The sequence below is a fragment of the Hyalella azteca genome, unplaced genomic scaffold (genome assembly GCF_000764305.2).
Source record: "Hyalella azteca isolate HAZT.00-mixed unplaced genomic scaffold, Hazt_2.0.2 contig4501, whole genome shotgun sequence".
Classification (NCBI taxonomy): Eukaryota; Metazoa; Arthropoda; class Malacostraca; order Amphipoda; family Hyalellidae; genus Hyalella; species Hyalella azteca.
In genome coordinates this window covers 22,751-38,134 of record NW_025934714.1, presented here as the reverse complement: position 1 = coordinate 38,134, position 15,384 = coordinate 22,751, and the positions used below count along the sequence as shown (strand labels likewise).

Below are 15,384 nucleotides of genomic sequence, written 5' to 3'. Positions count from 1 at the left end.
CGCTACAAATCGAGTGCATATTAAAAAATAATATTTCATAAAACATAAAATTTCGGCATAAATATTAGCGTTCATTTATACAATGGTTGCATTTAATTAAAGCCTGCATTAGACGCGAACGACTCACGAGCCGCATATCTCATTCACAAGAAAAATAATTTGAGTTCCCACATCAAATATGACACAATAATTCTACCAGACTCCGAAACTATGCAACGTTCGATCGAATTCTAAAGCCAAAATTTTACGAACGCAAAAATCTCCAGCGACAAAATATGAACTGACATTGAACATTTTTTTTCATATCTTAATATAAAATCAGCTGCTTGGAATGAACACGACCTCATTTTCGACTGTTTCAAGTTCCAGTCGCGGAAAAGTCTTGCGCAATCACCGGACTCTTAACTTTGAAAGCTGAGAATCATAAATTTGCTGTTTACTACGCTTATAATTACTGGCTACCATTATCTTCATTTTGAGCATGTCTCTGATTATTTTAGCAGAACTATTACCGAAATAGAGACAACACGGTTTCTTTAAATATCTAACGTTTTAGCACAAAATATCAAACTGTAAGGAATGTGTGCAACGCGATCATCACAGCACTTAATTGAGCAAATTGCTTTGGCTTGACTCGCATCTCCACTACTGTAAATACCTAACAATATACAGAAGTAGTCAGCCCTTAGCGGCATCTTCATAACAAAGCACTCGCTGAAATATGAAGGATATGTACTGCAATAATTGCTTGCTGTGTTTTTTAGCCCATCAAGAAACATTAACAACAAAATTCATAGCACTATATAAAAATAAATCTACCTATTCAATGGATTCATAGCACCATTTGACTTTTCTTCATAAATAAATCAAACGAAGAAATTTTCAAATAATTTGCCTCGGTTTCCTCTATTGTACTATCATAAATAGAATAATTATATGTATATAGGTACTAGGATAATATCCATACAATTTCTTATAAAAATATCCATAGAATTCGTACATCACGATGTCCAACAAATAACCAACAAGGCGTTACATATAAAAGTTATTATGACTAGTAACTTGAAGAGTAGGCTATTATAATATATCAGTAGGAAACGTGAGAACGAAACTGGGACTTATATTTGAATGATTACATTAATTTAACTATTGAATTATTGTAACCTGCAAAAATAAACTCCAATACCCGATCTCATATTAAGGCTGCGCGAGGTAAGGAAATCACTCGAATGAACGAGTTCATGTACGATCTTTTTCTAGTCTAAGCGGTTATCACTAAAATAAAAATGCTAGCCGTCGTCAAAAGGCGTGAATTTCAGAACCGAAATCTTCTTGCCGTTGTTAAACATAAATTTTGTGTAGATAATATGGCATTTTCAAATGAAGTTCCCGACATAAAGTTGCACTTCAAGACACTTGAGGCTCAACTTCAGCGTGCAAGTTCGGTGACGAGGGCGGCGCACATCTCGAAGAACTCCATGACGTGGTGGCAGCGAGGCTCATCCATTTCGTCTTCACCTCCACCTGCAAGTGTGAAATTTAGCAGCGTTATCGGAGACAAACATCTAACTGATAGAATACCAAGCTGCATGATTAACTGGCACGTTCTCCATCTGAGTAATATTCCCTGATATAACAATGAATTAAGCAAACGTTCGAAAATTTTTAGGCTGAAAAAAATATGTAAACAATTCTGTTGTTGATGAAACAAGAGTTTCAAGTTGTGACAAATCTGCATCATTGTCCAATGAAAGTTTTCTATATTTTGATAACGCATTTACCAAATATGAATAACATTAGTCACCGCACTGACGACGTTTGTACACTTGGATCTTGCAGTATCTTCTTCATCAAAGTTATTTTCTAGAACAGAACTAACGTTTTGACTCAATGGACGCAGAATTTTCGCCGTCAATTATTTGGAAGTCAAGAAGATGGCTCCTGTCCACCTTGTAGAGCTGCAGCGACATGTGCACCAGCGCGCCTGTGACCGGGTTCTTGCGGCGAACCCGCACGCGGAAAGGGTCAATCACCTGGAGTGAGATTTTAATTAATTATGATAAATAATAAAAAAAGATAACTCAGTATTCACTGCAGAGTGACAGAGCGTGCATTTTCTCGTCGACGAAAACTAGAGGTCAAGGACGGACAGACAGACAGACGGACATGGCGAGCACAATAGTGCATTTTTTCCATAAATGCGAAAATGCGCTAAAAACTGTAAAATCTTGTGCTGAACCTCGGCAAAAATCTAAAAGATTATTATTGGACCAGCGAAATGATTCATTGTCTTGAATGAAGATTCGATGGAGACTCACCTTCCATTGGAAGTCGAGCGTTTTCATGGCTCTGAAGACTTCACTCATGATGTCCTGTGGCTTCGATTGCGAACGAATACCTGCAACGTGCATGCGCCGAGACGCATAAATTCTTAACATTTATCAGAAACAAACATTTTGAATCTTCAATTACTCGGAAGACAACAAATCTGTCAGCAATTATAGGCTAATGACGACAAAATTCATTCACTTATAGCGCCATGCTAGATTTTCTACTAATATTGAATAAATTATTAAACTCCAATTATAACTTTAAATTCAGTAAACTTAGGCAGATGCTCTATATTTTTTTTTCAGAACAAACTTTGCTCGGCTGGATATATGAAAAAATTATAAACATCTTACAGAGCTTGAAATGACACTCTCAATACACGCAGATTCATCAACACCCCGCATATGGTAGAATTTATACACGGCTAGGAATGATATCGTTGAAAACTACCAACCGCATTCGCAGGCTTACTAACCTAAATGCCATTTTGCTTTCTTGGCGAGTGATCGTTGGTTTCTGGTCTTAAGAGGCACAATTTTACTGCCTTGAGGATGCCGCAAGAAACAACCGGCGACTGCAGGAGACGGTGGCAAGGTGGCAACGGGCGACAGCGGATCTGCAACAGGCGAAGCAGCAGAGTACGATGGCGAGGCGGCAATGGGCGATGGCGAGGCGGCAACTGGCAATGGTGAGGCGACAACTGGCAATGGTGAGGCGGCATCTGGCAATGGTGAGGCGGCAACGAGCGAAGCAGTACTGCATGGCGGACAAACAGCTGGAGACGACGGTGGCGTTGGGGAACATGCTTGGTAGAAGTCGCGGAAGCTGACGAACAAAAATTAAAAATTAGATTAGAAGAAGTATTTTATTCTCTACATGACACTATGAACCATTGAAATTTTTTTCAGGCCTTGATACGTTATGATCCACTCAAGTGACAAATGCTAGAATTGAATTCCCTTTAGAAAAGCATCCACTTCCACGTGCCACCAACCATCTCGATGTCATTTAACGATCCGGGAACACCGATTTGTCTGTGTTAATCCAGGCAAGTTGAGAACATTCTGTGTTGCCACTAGAAGGCAGATGAAGATGGCAGCTACAACTCTATACATATATGTGTTGTTGTGAACAGAAATCAATTACGTTTTGCTAGCTGTTATCATTAGATCTCAAAAAATTTATCTATGAACTTTACTTTAAACATTTTTTCCACTGGTAACATTTCCTTTTGCCGTGAAATGTGGAAATCAGATGAGTGGCAAGATTATATATATAGAGGTTTAAAACGCCAGTGATGAATAGCATCATAAAAGCCGAAGTCAGGATTAAATGTAAGCTGACCTCTGCTGGGCGGAGGCGTCATAAAGCGCTTGTTATAACATAGCATCATAACAATACATGGCAGGATTAAGTGGTAAGCTGACCTCTGCTGGGCGTAAGCGTCAGCAAAGCGCTTGTTATAACATAGCATCATAATAATACATGGCAGGATTAAGTGGTAAGCCAACTTCTGTTGTTAAGTAGGTAGTAAGCTGACCTCTGCTGGGCGGATGCGTCAGCAAAGCGCTTGTTGTCGACGATGAGATGGTAGGCGATGGAGAGCTGATTGTGCGGGTCGCTCGTGGACAGCGCCTCGCGCACCTCGCCCGCCTCCACCTGCAGCTTCTGCTCAACACACACACACATCAGCAGTTGGCAGAGTTGGCGACAGGCGAGAGCTGTATGTTAGTACTTCAAGTGCAGGGAAAAATTCGCTATAAGGAAATGTACGGAGTTAGAGCGAGTTGTATAGCTATAAAAATCAAAATTAGCTTTTAAAAAACAAGTTTATTAGGTTAATGAATAAGGTGGGTGATGCTAGCGGAAGAGATTTTCTAGCTCTTCAGAAAGACGTTTGCTCCGCGCCGGAACGCTAGAAGGACGATTTCCAACTAAGCCGAGTTACATTGAGCTTCGGAGTGCTCCAAAACCATGGAGAGCTATTGTCCACGTGACATGAGCTGACAACACCACGTCTGAGGCAAAGTTTCAGGGGCCGAGTGGACTCAAATCAAACGAGGTCAGCAGTTAAACGCAGGAGGATTTGAACCCACAAGCTATTCAATGACACAATATAGAGAGTGTTTGTATGCATGCAGAGTGGATCTGTTTGGAACACAAGGAGTTAGCACAATGCTATTAAATGACCCGAAAGTCATTGCTAACACAGTAGAGGAGCAGATGTCAGAACTAGAAATTAGATTCATGGCTCTCATAAATTAGAGTTAACTCACCTCACAGACTTGCTTGATGGCCTCCTGGTCAATGATAGCAATCCGGGGGTCATAGGCAGGAGGGAACAAGTAACTCGGCAAGTCCTTCTGGAACCACTCGTACGTTCTGGGTAAAATATAATACAATTTAGAAGCAATAACCCAATGTTAATATAAACAACTGATGTGCTTCCACTTCAAGTCCTTATGAATAAATTAATAGGATTGTTAAAATATAAGATAGCAAAGCAACTTTGGTCATGTACAAGTATTTTGAGAAAGATGTAAAAACAATTAAGGGTTAATGCTAGCAAATAAGCTAAAAAGTCCCAGATCATAGAAACTAGGGATAGCACATCAGCAACTTTAATGAAGCAATATAAAAAAGAAGAATTCATAGTCAAGAGCAGAAGAGTTGGGATCTGACTTGATGTCCTCGATGGTGGCGCGCTTCATGGGGTCTACGCGCAGCATGTGCACTAAAAGCTTCACAACAGGCATGCTTAAGTAGCTGGGAATCTGGAACCTGCCTTCTGAAATTGAGAAAACAGAAGTGTACCAACTCAATTATAGTACCAACTCAAGACAGGCACAAACACAAGAAAGGCACAAACTCAAGAAAGGAACAAATACAAGAGAGGCACAAACTCAAGAAAGGCTTAAATGCAATTAAGGCACAAACACAAGAAAGGCACAAACTCAAGAGAGACACAAACACACGAGAGGCACAAATACAAGAAAGTCACAAACACAAGAAAAGCCCAAATGCAAGAGAGCACAAATGCGAGAAAGGCACAAACACAATAAAGACACAAACACAAGAAAGGCACAAACACAAGAAAGACACAAACACAAGAAAGACACAACCACAATAAAGGCACAAACACAAGAAAGACAAACACAAGAAAGACACAAACACAAGAAAGACACAACCACAATAAAGGCACAAATACAAGAAAGGGGAGAACCTGAAGAAACAAAACTACAGACTAAACACAGAAATTACTCCAAGACTACAACAAATTCCAGTGCAGCCTTGGGTGTCAAGAAACAAGGCCTTCAATTTAACAAAACTGGTACTTGTACAAAGCCTGAAACAATTTCTCTTACTAAGAATAACATAGACAATTATTGCAATGAATTTCCCACAATTGTATACCTTTGATCTTCCTGTAGAGGGCTGACACATTCTTGTCATCAAATGGCAAGGAGCCACAGAGCAGAGCAAAGAGAATTATTCCACAGGACCACACGTCCACCTGTTAGGGAAACAATCACACAATTTATAAAATGTCATGTTTAACTCATAAAAATTCATGCCATGACCAGAATTTCTTCTAGTTAATTATATTTATGCTAATAATTTGCTTTGATTTATACCATGGTCTGGTGTAAGTTGTTATTGTTGCTCATGAAGAAGTGCACAAAAAATTTCACTCATTATTTGTCATTAAGCGTGTGGACATATATATGTGTGTGTCCATCATTGAATGTACATGTTAAGAGCATGTATGGCTAGGAAGGAATTATAATTGCCAAAAAATAAGATGATATAGATAGATAAAAGATTTCAAAATGCATCATTATGAAGAAGGAGTGCACAGTTATTCAAGTCTGAGGACAAGAACCTAACCTCAGGACCAGCATAGAGATTAGCAGAAATGACTTCAGGTGCAGCATAGTTTGGAGATCCACAGCTGGTGCCAAGAAATTCTCCATCCACCATGAAGTTTGAGAGTCCTGTCATCACAGGGTTAAGCATGAACACACGTCACATATTGTAATATTTTCCATAAAACAGAGAGTAAGAGAAGGAACACATATCAGTGCATTAATTAAAATGCTACTTTTTTTGGATGTAGTGCATATACACCTTTCATTTAGGAATTTTATTCTATATTTGTGTCAATATGAAACATGATCAACCATTGAATTCTTGAGTCACAAGAAGAAATTTGGCATGGTTGCATATAACAAACAATAACAAAGTCAAATGCACCAAATGAGAGCCAAGCAAGGTAAAAGTGCTGGTAAATAATCACAAGGAAGTAATTATCCACAATGATTGCACAATTGTATATAATGTCCTGAGAAATAAATGCATGTTTTACAAGTAAGCAAAGCATACCAAAGTCAGCAATTTTGACATGTCTGTTGTGGTCAAGGAGGAGATTCTCAGGCTTGAGGTCCCTGTGCACGACCATGTGGCGGTGGCAGTAGTCCACACCACTGATGATTTGCTGGAAGAATTTCCGAGCTTCGCTCTCTTTCAGCTGTCAGTTGAATTGATCAATAGCAGAAGAATGACTTACAAAAATATGCATGAGCAAAAGATTCTAAATCATGCGTATTACAAAAATTTAAAATGATGTCAACTAGAAAACAAAAATTAAAAATAACCACATTAGCTCACCTTTCCTTGTTTTTTAATATACTGAAAGAGCTCGCCACCAGAGGCATATTCCATCACCATGAAGATATCAGTTGGAGAACTGATTACTTGATACCTTAAAACACAGAAGATTGTCAGTGACTCAAACAACTTCTATGCATTATTTCAACAACATTAAACATTAATAATCCCTAGAGATAGAGTAATAAAATTACATTAAGCCACTCAACCAGTGGATCTTCTAGTAGGAATACCTAAACTTCCAAACTTATGTAAAATTAACCTTGTGCAATAATTTAATGAAACAACACATTTATATTAGGAAAAGTGATGGTTTAGATGAACAAATCCATAAGGAAGGTCAAATAAATTTGTTTCAAAATATGATCAAAGAATCAAGTTCTTAATATTATAAACACTGTGTACTCATCCACACCAAATGTTACCACTTTAAACTTACTTTTGAGTCTAATACAAAACAAAATCTAAGGTTTAAAGTATTCAGGCAGACTTAGAATAACTAGTGTGTTATATTCATTTGCCCCACAATGCACATACAAAATGAATAAATTACTCACAATTTGATTATGTGTGGATGACGAAAAAGCTTCAAGTTAGTTATCTCTCGTTTGATCTTTTCCAGCACATCCAAGTCTTTTATCTGCTGCCGATTGAGTATTTTGATGGCCACTTTAGTCTTGGTTTCAATGTGTTCTCCATCTGAAAGAAAAACGTTTCAATTACTACAATATAAATATGCTTCATAATGTATTTAAAAAATGAAGGTAATGGCAAATATACAGAAAGCAATATTGCCACCATACTTGGTTACTTGCAGTGCACGATGCACTTGTGCCATTATGCCATGAGAGCTTTTAAAATTTTCCATGAAGTTATACACTACATGGCGAAATCAAAATTTTAAGGGTGTAGAGAAATTAAAGGTACTAAATGATACAGAAATCTAATTAAATTTCAGCTTAGTGTATAATAACAACACACAGAATAACATTTCCCTGACTATGGTGTTTCTGGACGCAACAAAATTCTATGGAGTTATGAGTTTATGAGCTGGTTCAGGGGCTTTACTGAGTAACTATAACAGGATTCATTGGCAGAATTGGAATTAAAATTGATTCTCAATATGTTGAACAGGTTAGTGGAGTAATTAATAGAGAAATCTTGAATTTAATGAGATCAGATCAAGTAACTTTGCTGCATAAAATATTTTCTCTTAGATACAAATACTCATAAGGCAATACTGACATGTCATCAAGTCTACTTTGTTGTCATCAAGTCTAATCAAAATCATGTTTGCACATGTAACAACCTATAAACAGAAACCATATCAATATAAGATTGAGAAACATACAATTTCAAATCAATAAGTAAATTGTTGATCAACTGCAACTGTTCATCATAAAACTTAATTTTTAGTATTATATTAAAAAGACAGTCATCCTTTATATTGATTTTTGAATGCATTAGATCAAGATAGCAACATAGTTCACTAGTAACCATAAATATTTAGAATTATCAACACAATATCATTACAATCATACAGTATTTACACAAATTTTGTAAATGATGGAAAAGTTTAATTAAATATTAAATAAAATATAACATAGAATGAACCTTTATAAAGAAATGTAAACACTGCTTTCAAAGTGTTCATATAATTTTAACAGAAAGGATGCATGCCTAGAGCAAATAATTGTTGATACAAGAAGTGTGGAGCAATATATACACTGTTTTATTACACAATCTTCTTGGAAGCATGTTCCTCTAGCTCTTTTTGTTTTACAAGATAACACAGGTATTCCTGATAGTTCAGTCCTCTACTCATGGCACTGAAAGAGATAGGGCACCAGGACATTTTTTTGTCACAATGCTTCACAGTTTGGCTGTAATCAAGATGGCTATTATGTGGGTTATTATAACCTCACAAAGAGCTTCCATTACTTATAACCATCTATTTAATATTATTGCTTATTCAACTTGAAATAAGAGATCATAGATTAGGTTATTCCTGGTAAAATTGCTTTAATTAAACTTACAATTAGATACCCAATGATTAATTGAATGATCTATACTCAATGATATGTAAGTTTCCAATTAGCAGATATGGCACTCAAGTCAAGTGCAATATTTGCAAAGTCATAACAGCAATTCAAGTGACTTAACATGCCTAATAATACTTGTCAAAACTACCATGTGTAGCAGATGATTACAATGAAATGCCAGGCAGAACAGTTTGTAGGGTTTGAATACAACATAGTAAATAGAGACTTAGAAGATTTATTACCCATATCTCTCTAAAAATTTTTGGTTCAGGTTGTTACCGGGGGTTGTAAATACTACTTTTATAGCACAACCTTCCTGCATACATGATCATTATTCCTATTTTTCTCATTGCTAATAATATATTGAGTGGGCAGGTAGAGCATTAATTTTACTTTGTGTTAGTTAATATTGTTCTTTTCTTATTTTCTTTAGAGTATTACAGAATTACAGTATAACCAGAATTCAACCAGCAAGTGCAATAGTCTGATCAAAGTGCTCATTGAATTTATCTGCACCATAGTATAGGCATCATCACCTGTCCATGTTCCTCTTATTTGCTAATTCTGAACTACTCATGTTCCTCCTATTTGCTAATCCTGAACTACTCATGTTCCTCTCTATTCACTAATTATGAACTACTCATGTTCCTCTCTATTAGCAAATTCTGAACTGCTCATGTTCCTCTCTATTCTCTATTTCTTAACTACTCATTTTGTCGCAATCCTGGAAGTCTCCTAAACCGCTGATCCCATGTAATAAACTATGTATCTTTGTTTTAACTCTGTTTAATAAAACTCAGAAAACACCATCTTTAATTCCCCATAAATTTAGTAGCTGCAATAGACAAATACAAGCTGATGACGAGTTCATCACACCCGCATAACAATAGTCAAACTACTACAAGGTTTAGTTAGAAAAAATAATTCTTTTTAATGGCCAGGTGGGGGAAACTTAAATTGCATTACTGTACATTCTTTGCACGAGTCTTTTGATTCTAAAAGTGGCACAAAACTCTAGGCTTTGCTCAGTTGGTCAGAAAAATATAACACACATGCCCCACTATGTAAATTTGGCAATTATCATACTGTAAAGTTGTTAGTTACAAATTAGAAGACGCCAAAAGGAAAGCGTTCTTACGAGACTATACCGTGCGTTAGGTCAGTCGTCAAGAGAAGGTCGTACTGTGAGCAACCCATTTCTAGGCCTAGTTGACCTATTGAGCCACTCTCTTGCTGTGCCTTGAGTCAACTTACACTGCCTTTATTGGTGAGCTGCTATATTAGACCAAATGTACCCTAGCAATAAATTAGCTATTTCTGTTTCAAGTAAATTGGTTAAAAAGTGATCATATATAGAATCTGTTATGCGAGTGATTAAGTGAGTAATATCAGTCAGTATGAAAGTATTTATTTCCAATATAGGGTTGCGGGTCACGAGAGTGAGCTGCCTCTGGGACCGTGTATTCCAAGTACTTGTTTGGACGGATCATCACGTGCTCCCTGGAACAGGGACGCGCCACGACTTCTGTCATCCATTGTGACCTATTTGATTGGGCACTCAGCTTGTATGATCATTCTATTGTTTCTAGCAATACCGTTTTATTATTGTTCTTGTTAAATAAATTAGTTTTGGTGGCTGATGTTTGTTGCGCCCGAGTAGCAAACCCGATGAAGTGTAAGACTTCATTACACATACTGCTATCTGTATATCAGAAAGTTGAGTTTGTTACAACATAGATTGAGCTGGATTGGATTTTTTAACTTATGAAAAATATCTCACAGCTCTGTAGAGTCAAATTTTGCAATTCATTTGGAACCTTCTCTAGTTGCAGCTTAAATGCTGTCAAACAGGGTAACACAAGACGGTTTTGAGCATTTTTTGTTGATAACGTCTTACCATGAAACATTTCCTAAACAAATTTAGGCTCATTTTGAAGCTCTTTGAGAGGGCTATTGTACGGCTTCTCTTAAAAAATTTCATATGCTATTTGTAAAGTGAGACGCAAAATAAAAGCATCACAAATTACCCCCTGGTAACGGGGTAATCAGGAACACTTGAAGTAAGACTTAATAATTTAATACATTAAACTTAACTTAATTTTTTAATACAGCAAATATTTTTTGCTACAGACCTCAGCAGAGGTACTTTTCCAAAATCTCACTTTTCACACTTTTTTTCAGGCATTTTTTAGAGGTAGTAAATGCATGATTTCTCAACTTTCTTTATGATACCTAGATAGTAAAAATATCAAACTTTACACCAATATTTTTAATTTGCAATATTTTGATTAGTTTAGCTGCTACAACATTTCTACAAAATGTGGGACAACTGTCCTGATTTACCCTGCCCATCCCTTATTACTCCGTTTGATGGTGACCAATGTGCTATGAAGAGCATTAAGGCATACACATTACAATTTATTGGGCCAATGAGCAATGATCAACAGTGGATAACCATTACAATTGCTGTCAGTGTACAACCAATATATTGCTGCTGGTGATGCCTAAGTAGAACATTGGGCAGCAGCCACCTGTAAATACCATTAAAATTTTCTTACTCATTGCTAAAATATTGTAGTTCCAAAGTGACAAATTTTTAATTCATTTGGAATCTCACAGCCCAATGGTGCCCTCTTCTGTTTTTGACAGTTAGACAGGAAATAATTCATCTAGCAGGAATTTTGCAGTTCTGAAAAAAGCAGGGACGCTCTAGTTGCTGCTGGAAAGGTAGAGGTTTTCCATACTAGCCTGTGAATCTGGCAAAAATGCATGTGAATCCAGCCAATTTCACCCATTCCTATGGCTTTTTCTCCAACTTACTTAGTAAAAAATATGAAAAACAGCCTTTTTGCTGGCAATATTCAAAATTCACCAGTGAAATGATCATTTTTATCAGCAACTTTATGCCCTATATTCCAAATTGGTAGTGATAGATACCAATCAAAACAAGCAGCAGATACCCCTGTTGAGCATTGAGGGTAGCAATCATATTCAAGGGCAGCAATCAGCATTGATTGATCATATTCCATAGTTTGTACTGGGTCATGGACCGGGATGCCAATTATTTAAGGTTGTGATGGTTGATAGCCTTATGAGGAAATAATTGAAAACCTCAAATATCTAAAAAAAAAAGACTTTACAGCCAGGCCAAAATCAAGTTTTTTTGACCAAGAATATTGCCAGCATAGATGTACCCTATAATCAAATATCTGTTGCCAGAACTAACAAAGCCTACATGATTTTTTGTCAAAAATATCTATCAAGAAGTATTGGCATAGAATGCATATATACATTTTGAAGCTGATGTGTCACCTAAGAGCTTCAAATATTCACCTACTCTCAGCAAGACCACAACCTGGATCCCAGGTTTAGGCATTTGGGATCAGGATTATATAGGTACCTGAAAAGCTAAAAAGATTCATTATCATAATTCATAAGAATACATTATGCATCATAAGAGGGAATTTATCATTTATATATCAATTTTTAAATGAACTCACATTTAACTTTTCCAAAGGTTCCTTTTCCAAGAGTGTGACCAATTCGATAGCATCCTATTTTCATCAATGTGATTGTCTGGAGACCAGGAACAGTGCTGGTGTTGAAGCTGAACAAATCCATCTTCCACACATATATATTCAAAGGATTAATCAAACATAGATGTTGCTGACTTTCCAAAGCCTGTTATTGATATTATAAAAGAATTAATGCTAATAATGAGGGATGACAGGTAGAAAATTAACATTGAGTAAACTTCTGGGTACAAATTCTACCATTAGAAAAGGAGTGCATGCAGACCTCTGATCAAGATAGTTAGATTGGTCACAGACACATCATAAAAAATCTTTTAATAGCTAAAAAAAGATACATGCACTCATTGTAGTACTGTGGAGGCTTGCCTTTTGTGAATTAACTCTAGAATTTTGATAACATACTCTATGGGCTGATGATGGTATTGATAACTCATAATGCTGACCAGAAATATGTTAACAGCAGAATATTTTCTGAGCTGAGCCTTGGGTCCAAGCAGCAGAACTGCAAGGCCTTGCATATTGCAAATAATTCTGAACCAATGACTGTATGGGAAGGGTTCAACTTCCATATAGTGACATTCTGAAGATTTGGTATATATACATGGCTGCAGCTGTAGAGCCAGTGCTGTGCTTTGATCCATCAGTGTATATGGGCACATAGGATAACAAATTTTTGTGGCAGTACTCATTGAACATACCCCCTGTTAATGTCAGATGGAGTAGGTAATATGGGTGCAGCGTGCAGGTAATATGGGTGGAAAGCTGATTGTGAGATTCCAAGCTGAGATGTGGAGGGATGGGTGAAATGATGGGTGAAATTCTTTTAAAACTGGGAACCACTACAACTGTTAGGAGACTTTGGCTCTTATAGAGAAGTAACTATTGGCAAATTTATGCTCCGAGACAACAACTTCATGGCAGATCTCATTTCCAGATGTATATATATATATATACCCTGAGATGTACCTCTACCACTATATTTTCAGGTAACATATTAAAAACAGGTAATTGAACCCGATCTCCACTGGCAGTATGTGGGCTTCAATCTCTAAGGAAGTAATAAGAGATGTGTTAACTGCACCATGGACAATTCTCAGTGCACTGGACTGAATCACCTTCAGTTTTTGCATTACTTTTGCAGGGATATCACTAAGTTTGAAGGAAAGACAGCATACTCAAGTTTTCTGTCTAATGGTATGTGTTAGCACATCCAAAATGCCCATGGTGCATGGACATTTCTCCAGCAACCTTGGTAACCAGTTTGGGTGGGGTTAAGTACTAGGTTTCAATGTAGTGTTCAATTTGTCTTTGGATAATTCTCTCAATAAGTTTAAGTACTAGGTTTCAATGTAGTGTTCAATTCGTCTTTGGATAATTCTCTCAATAAGTTTTCCTATGCATGACAGCAAGGTGATGGGTCTGTAGGAGTTGACTAGAGTTGGGGCCTTTATGGGCTTTATTATGGGGCAGATGACTCCCTGCTTCCATGAAACTAGTACTACTCCACTGACACAGCTGGTGTTGCAAAGGTTGAGGAGCTCAGTTTTGATGTGATCTGGGCTCTTGCTTAGGAAGGCATTTGAAAGAAGATCATTCCCATCTGAAGTATTCTCTAGTGACTGGATAGATGTTTGGAGCTCTTGCAGACTAATTTCAGGACAAGTTGGCCCATAGGCACCTCTCACTGCACTTTCCACCTCTCCAATCACCTCCCCATATCCCACTCAATCTTCAGCACTGGATAAGTCATGTGCAAAATGCTCAAGGAACAGCATTGCAACTGCATAATTTGAAGTGGAGTGGTTGTCAATTGGAGCCTTCTTCTCCACCAATGCTCTTAATTGCATGTCATACTTTAAAAGAAGGTGTGGTGCTCCCCAGAAAACTGAAAACTTATTTCAGTCTTCTCTTTCAGGGCAGTATGTTTTGCTTGCCATGGCAACACAACATTGTTGCATATAAAGTTTGAGGAAGTTGGATGGCTCCTGAGAAGGTTTTTGCACTTTTCCTGCCTCCAACAGCAACTTTGCGCTCTTTATCCCACCATGGAATGATTTTTAATGATTTAATGATTTTAATGATTTAATTTTTTGGACTTTGCACTGGTCAAGGGTTTCCAAATCAAGAGAGGCAAGCATTTTGCTTAAGAGTTCTGCTGCTTTGGATAAACAAAGCGGTCCAGTCCACTTTCTTTATTCAGCATGTTTCAAGGCCCAGTTTTTTCAGGGATCTATGCTGCACTTGGCACATCTAAAGCTGAATGCAATTTCCAGGGGGAAAATGTTCAAAGCAAATGTCACTGTCCCAATGCAGCTCCACAAGGATGTCCAAATTGACATGTGCTATGCAGAGGTCATGACAAGAAGTTGTAATAATTTGGTTGCTGATGCATGTTGAGGTGTCTGCATCATAGAGCAATACAAAATTGTAGATTTCCAGCAATCTTTCACTACTTCTGCTTGTGAAGTTGGACCTGTTGCAAGAGTCCCCATAGTGGTGAATGTTGATTGAAGTCTACAATGATGATAAACTACTGATTAGTGTAAAGTGTAGTGTTGCAAGTTGCAACTACTGCACTCATGTATTTTTGCAAGGGTTATAGTTGTGAAGGACAGGACACTAATTCCTAAATTTACTTGCCTCTAACTATTCATCTGAAGGATTTTTAAATGTTATCTGCTGAACAATTATTATTGTTGACAAAAATTTAAGAGACCAGATACATCAAGCAATTGTATCATACACATGACAGATGTGTCTGTATGCTCCTCAGCTCCTGGACATGATGTAGTTAGCCAAGATCAGCATTT

General features: G+C 37.2%; 1 protein-coding gene across 1 annotated transcript; it reads right to left on the bottom strand.

Moving 5' to 3' along the window:
* Positions 1-1,082: 1,082 nt before the first annotated feature.
* On the bottom strand, positions 1,083-12,723 carry LOC108669364 (5'-AMP-activated protein kinase catalytic subunit alpha-2). Its single transcript, XM_018156679.2, has 13 exons — positions 12,542-12,723; positions 7,557-7,698; positions 7,000-7,093; positions 6,715-6,859; positions 6,220-6,326; positions 5,746-5,845; positions 5,014-5,119; positions 4,608-4,713; positions 3,872-3,999; positions 2,807-3,156; positions 2,319-2,398; positions 1,880-2,033; positions 1,083-1,524 (listed from the first exon to the last, which is right to left on the bottom strand). Exons 1-13 carry the CDS (start codon positions 12,660-12,662, stop codon positions 1,430-1,432), a joined length of 1,728 nt encoding a protein of 575 aa, XP_018012168.1. The 5' UTR covers positions 12,663-12,723; the 3' UTR covers positions 1,083-1,429.
* Positions 12,724-15,384: the final 2,661 nt, after the last annotated feature.

Excerpts from the sequence above, each read along its gene's own strand:
- LOC108669364 (XM_018156679.2), bottom strand. The coding sequence starts at position 12,662 with ATGGATTTGTTCAGCTTCAACACCAGCACTGTTCCTGGTCTCCAGACA. Across the intron at positions 7,699-12,541 it reads AACCTTTGGAAAAGTTAAAT|ATGGAGAACACATTGAAACC; the intron begins GTGAGTTCATTT and ends TTTTTCTTTCAG. Across the intron at positions 5,846-6,219 it reads ATCTCTATGCTGGTCCTGAG|GTGGACGTGTGGTCCTGTGG; the intron begins GTTAGGTTCTTG and ends TTTCCCTAACAG.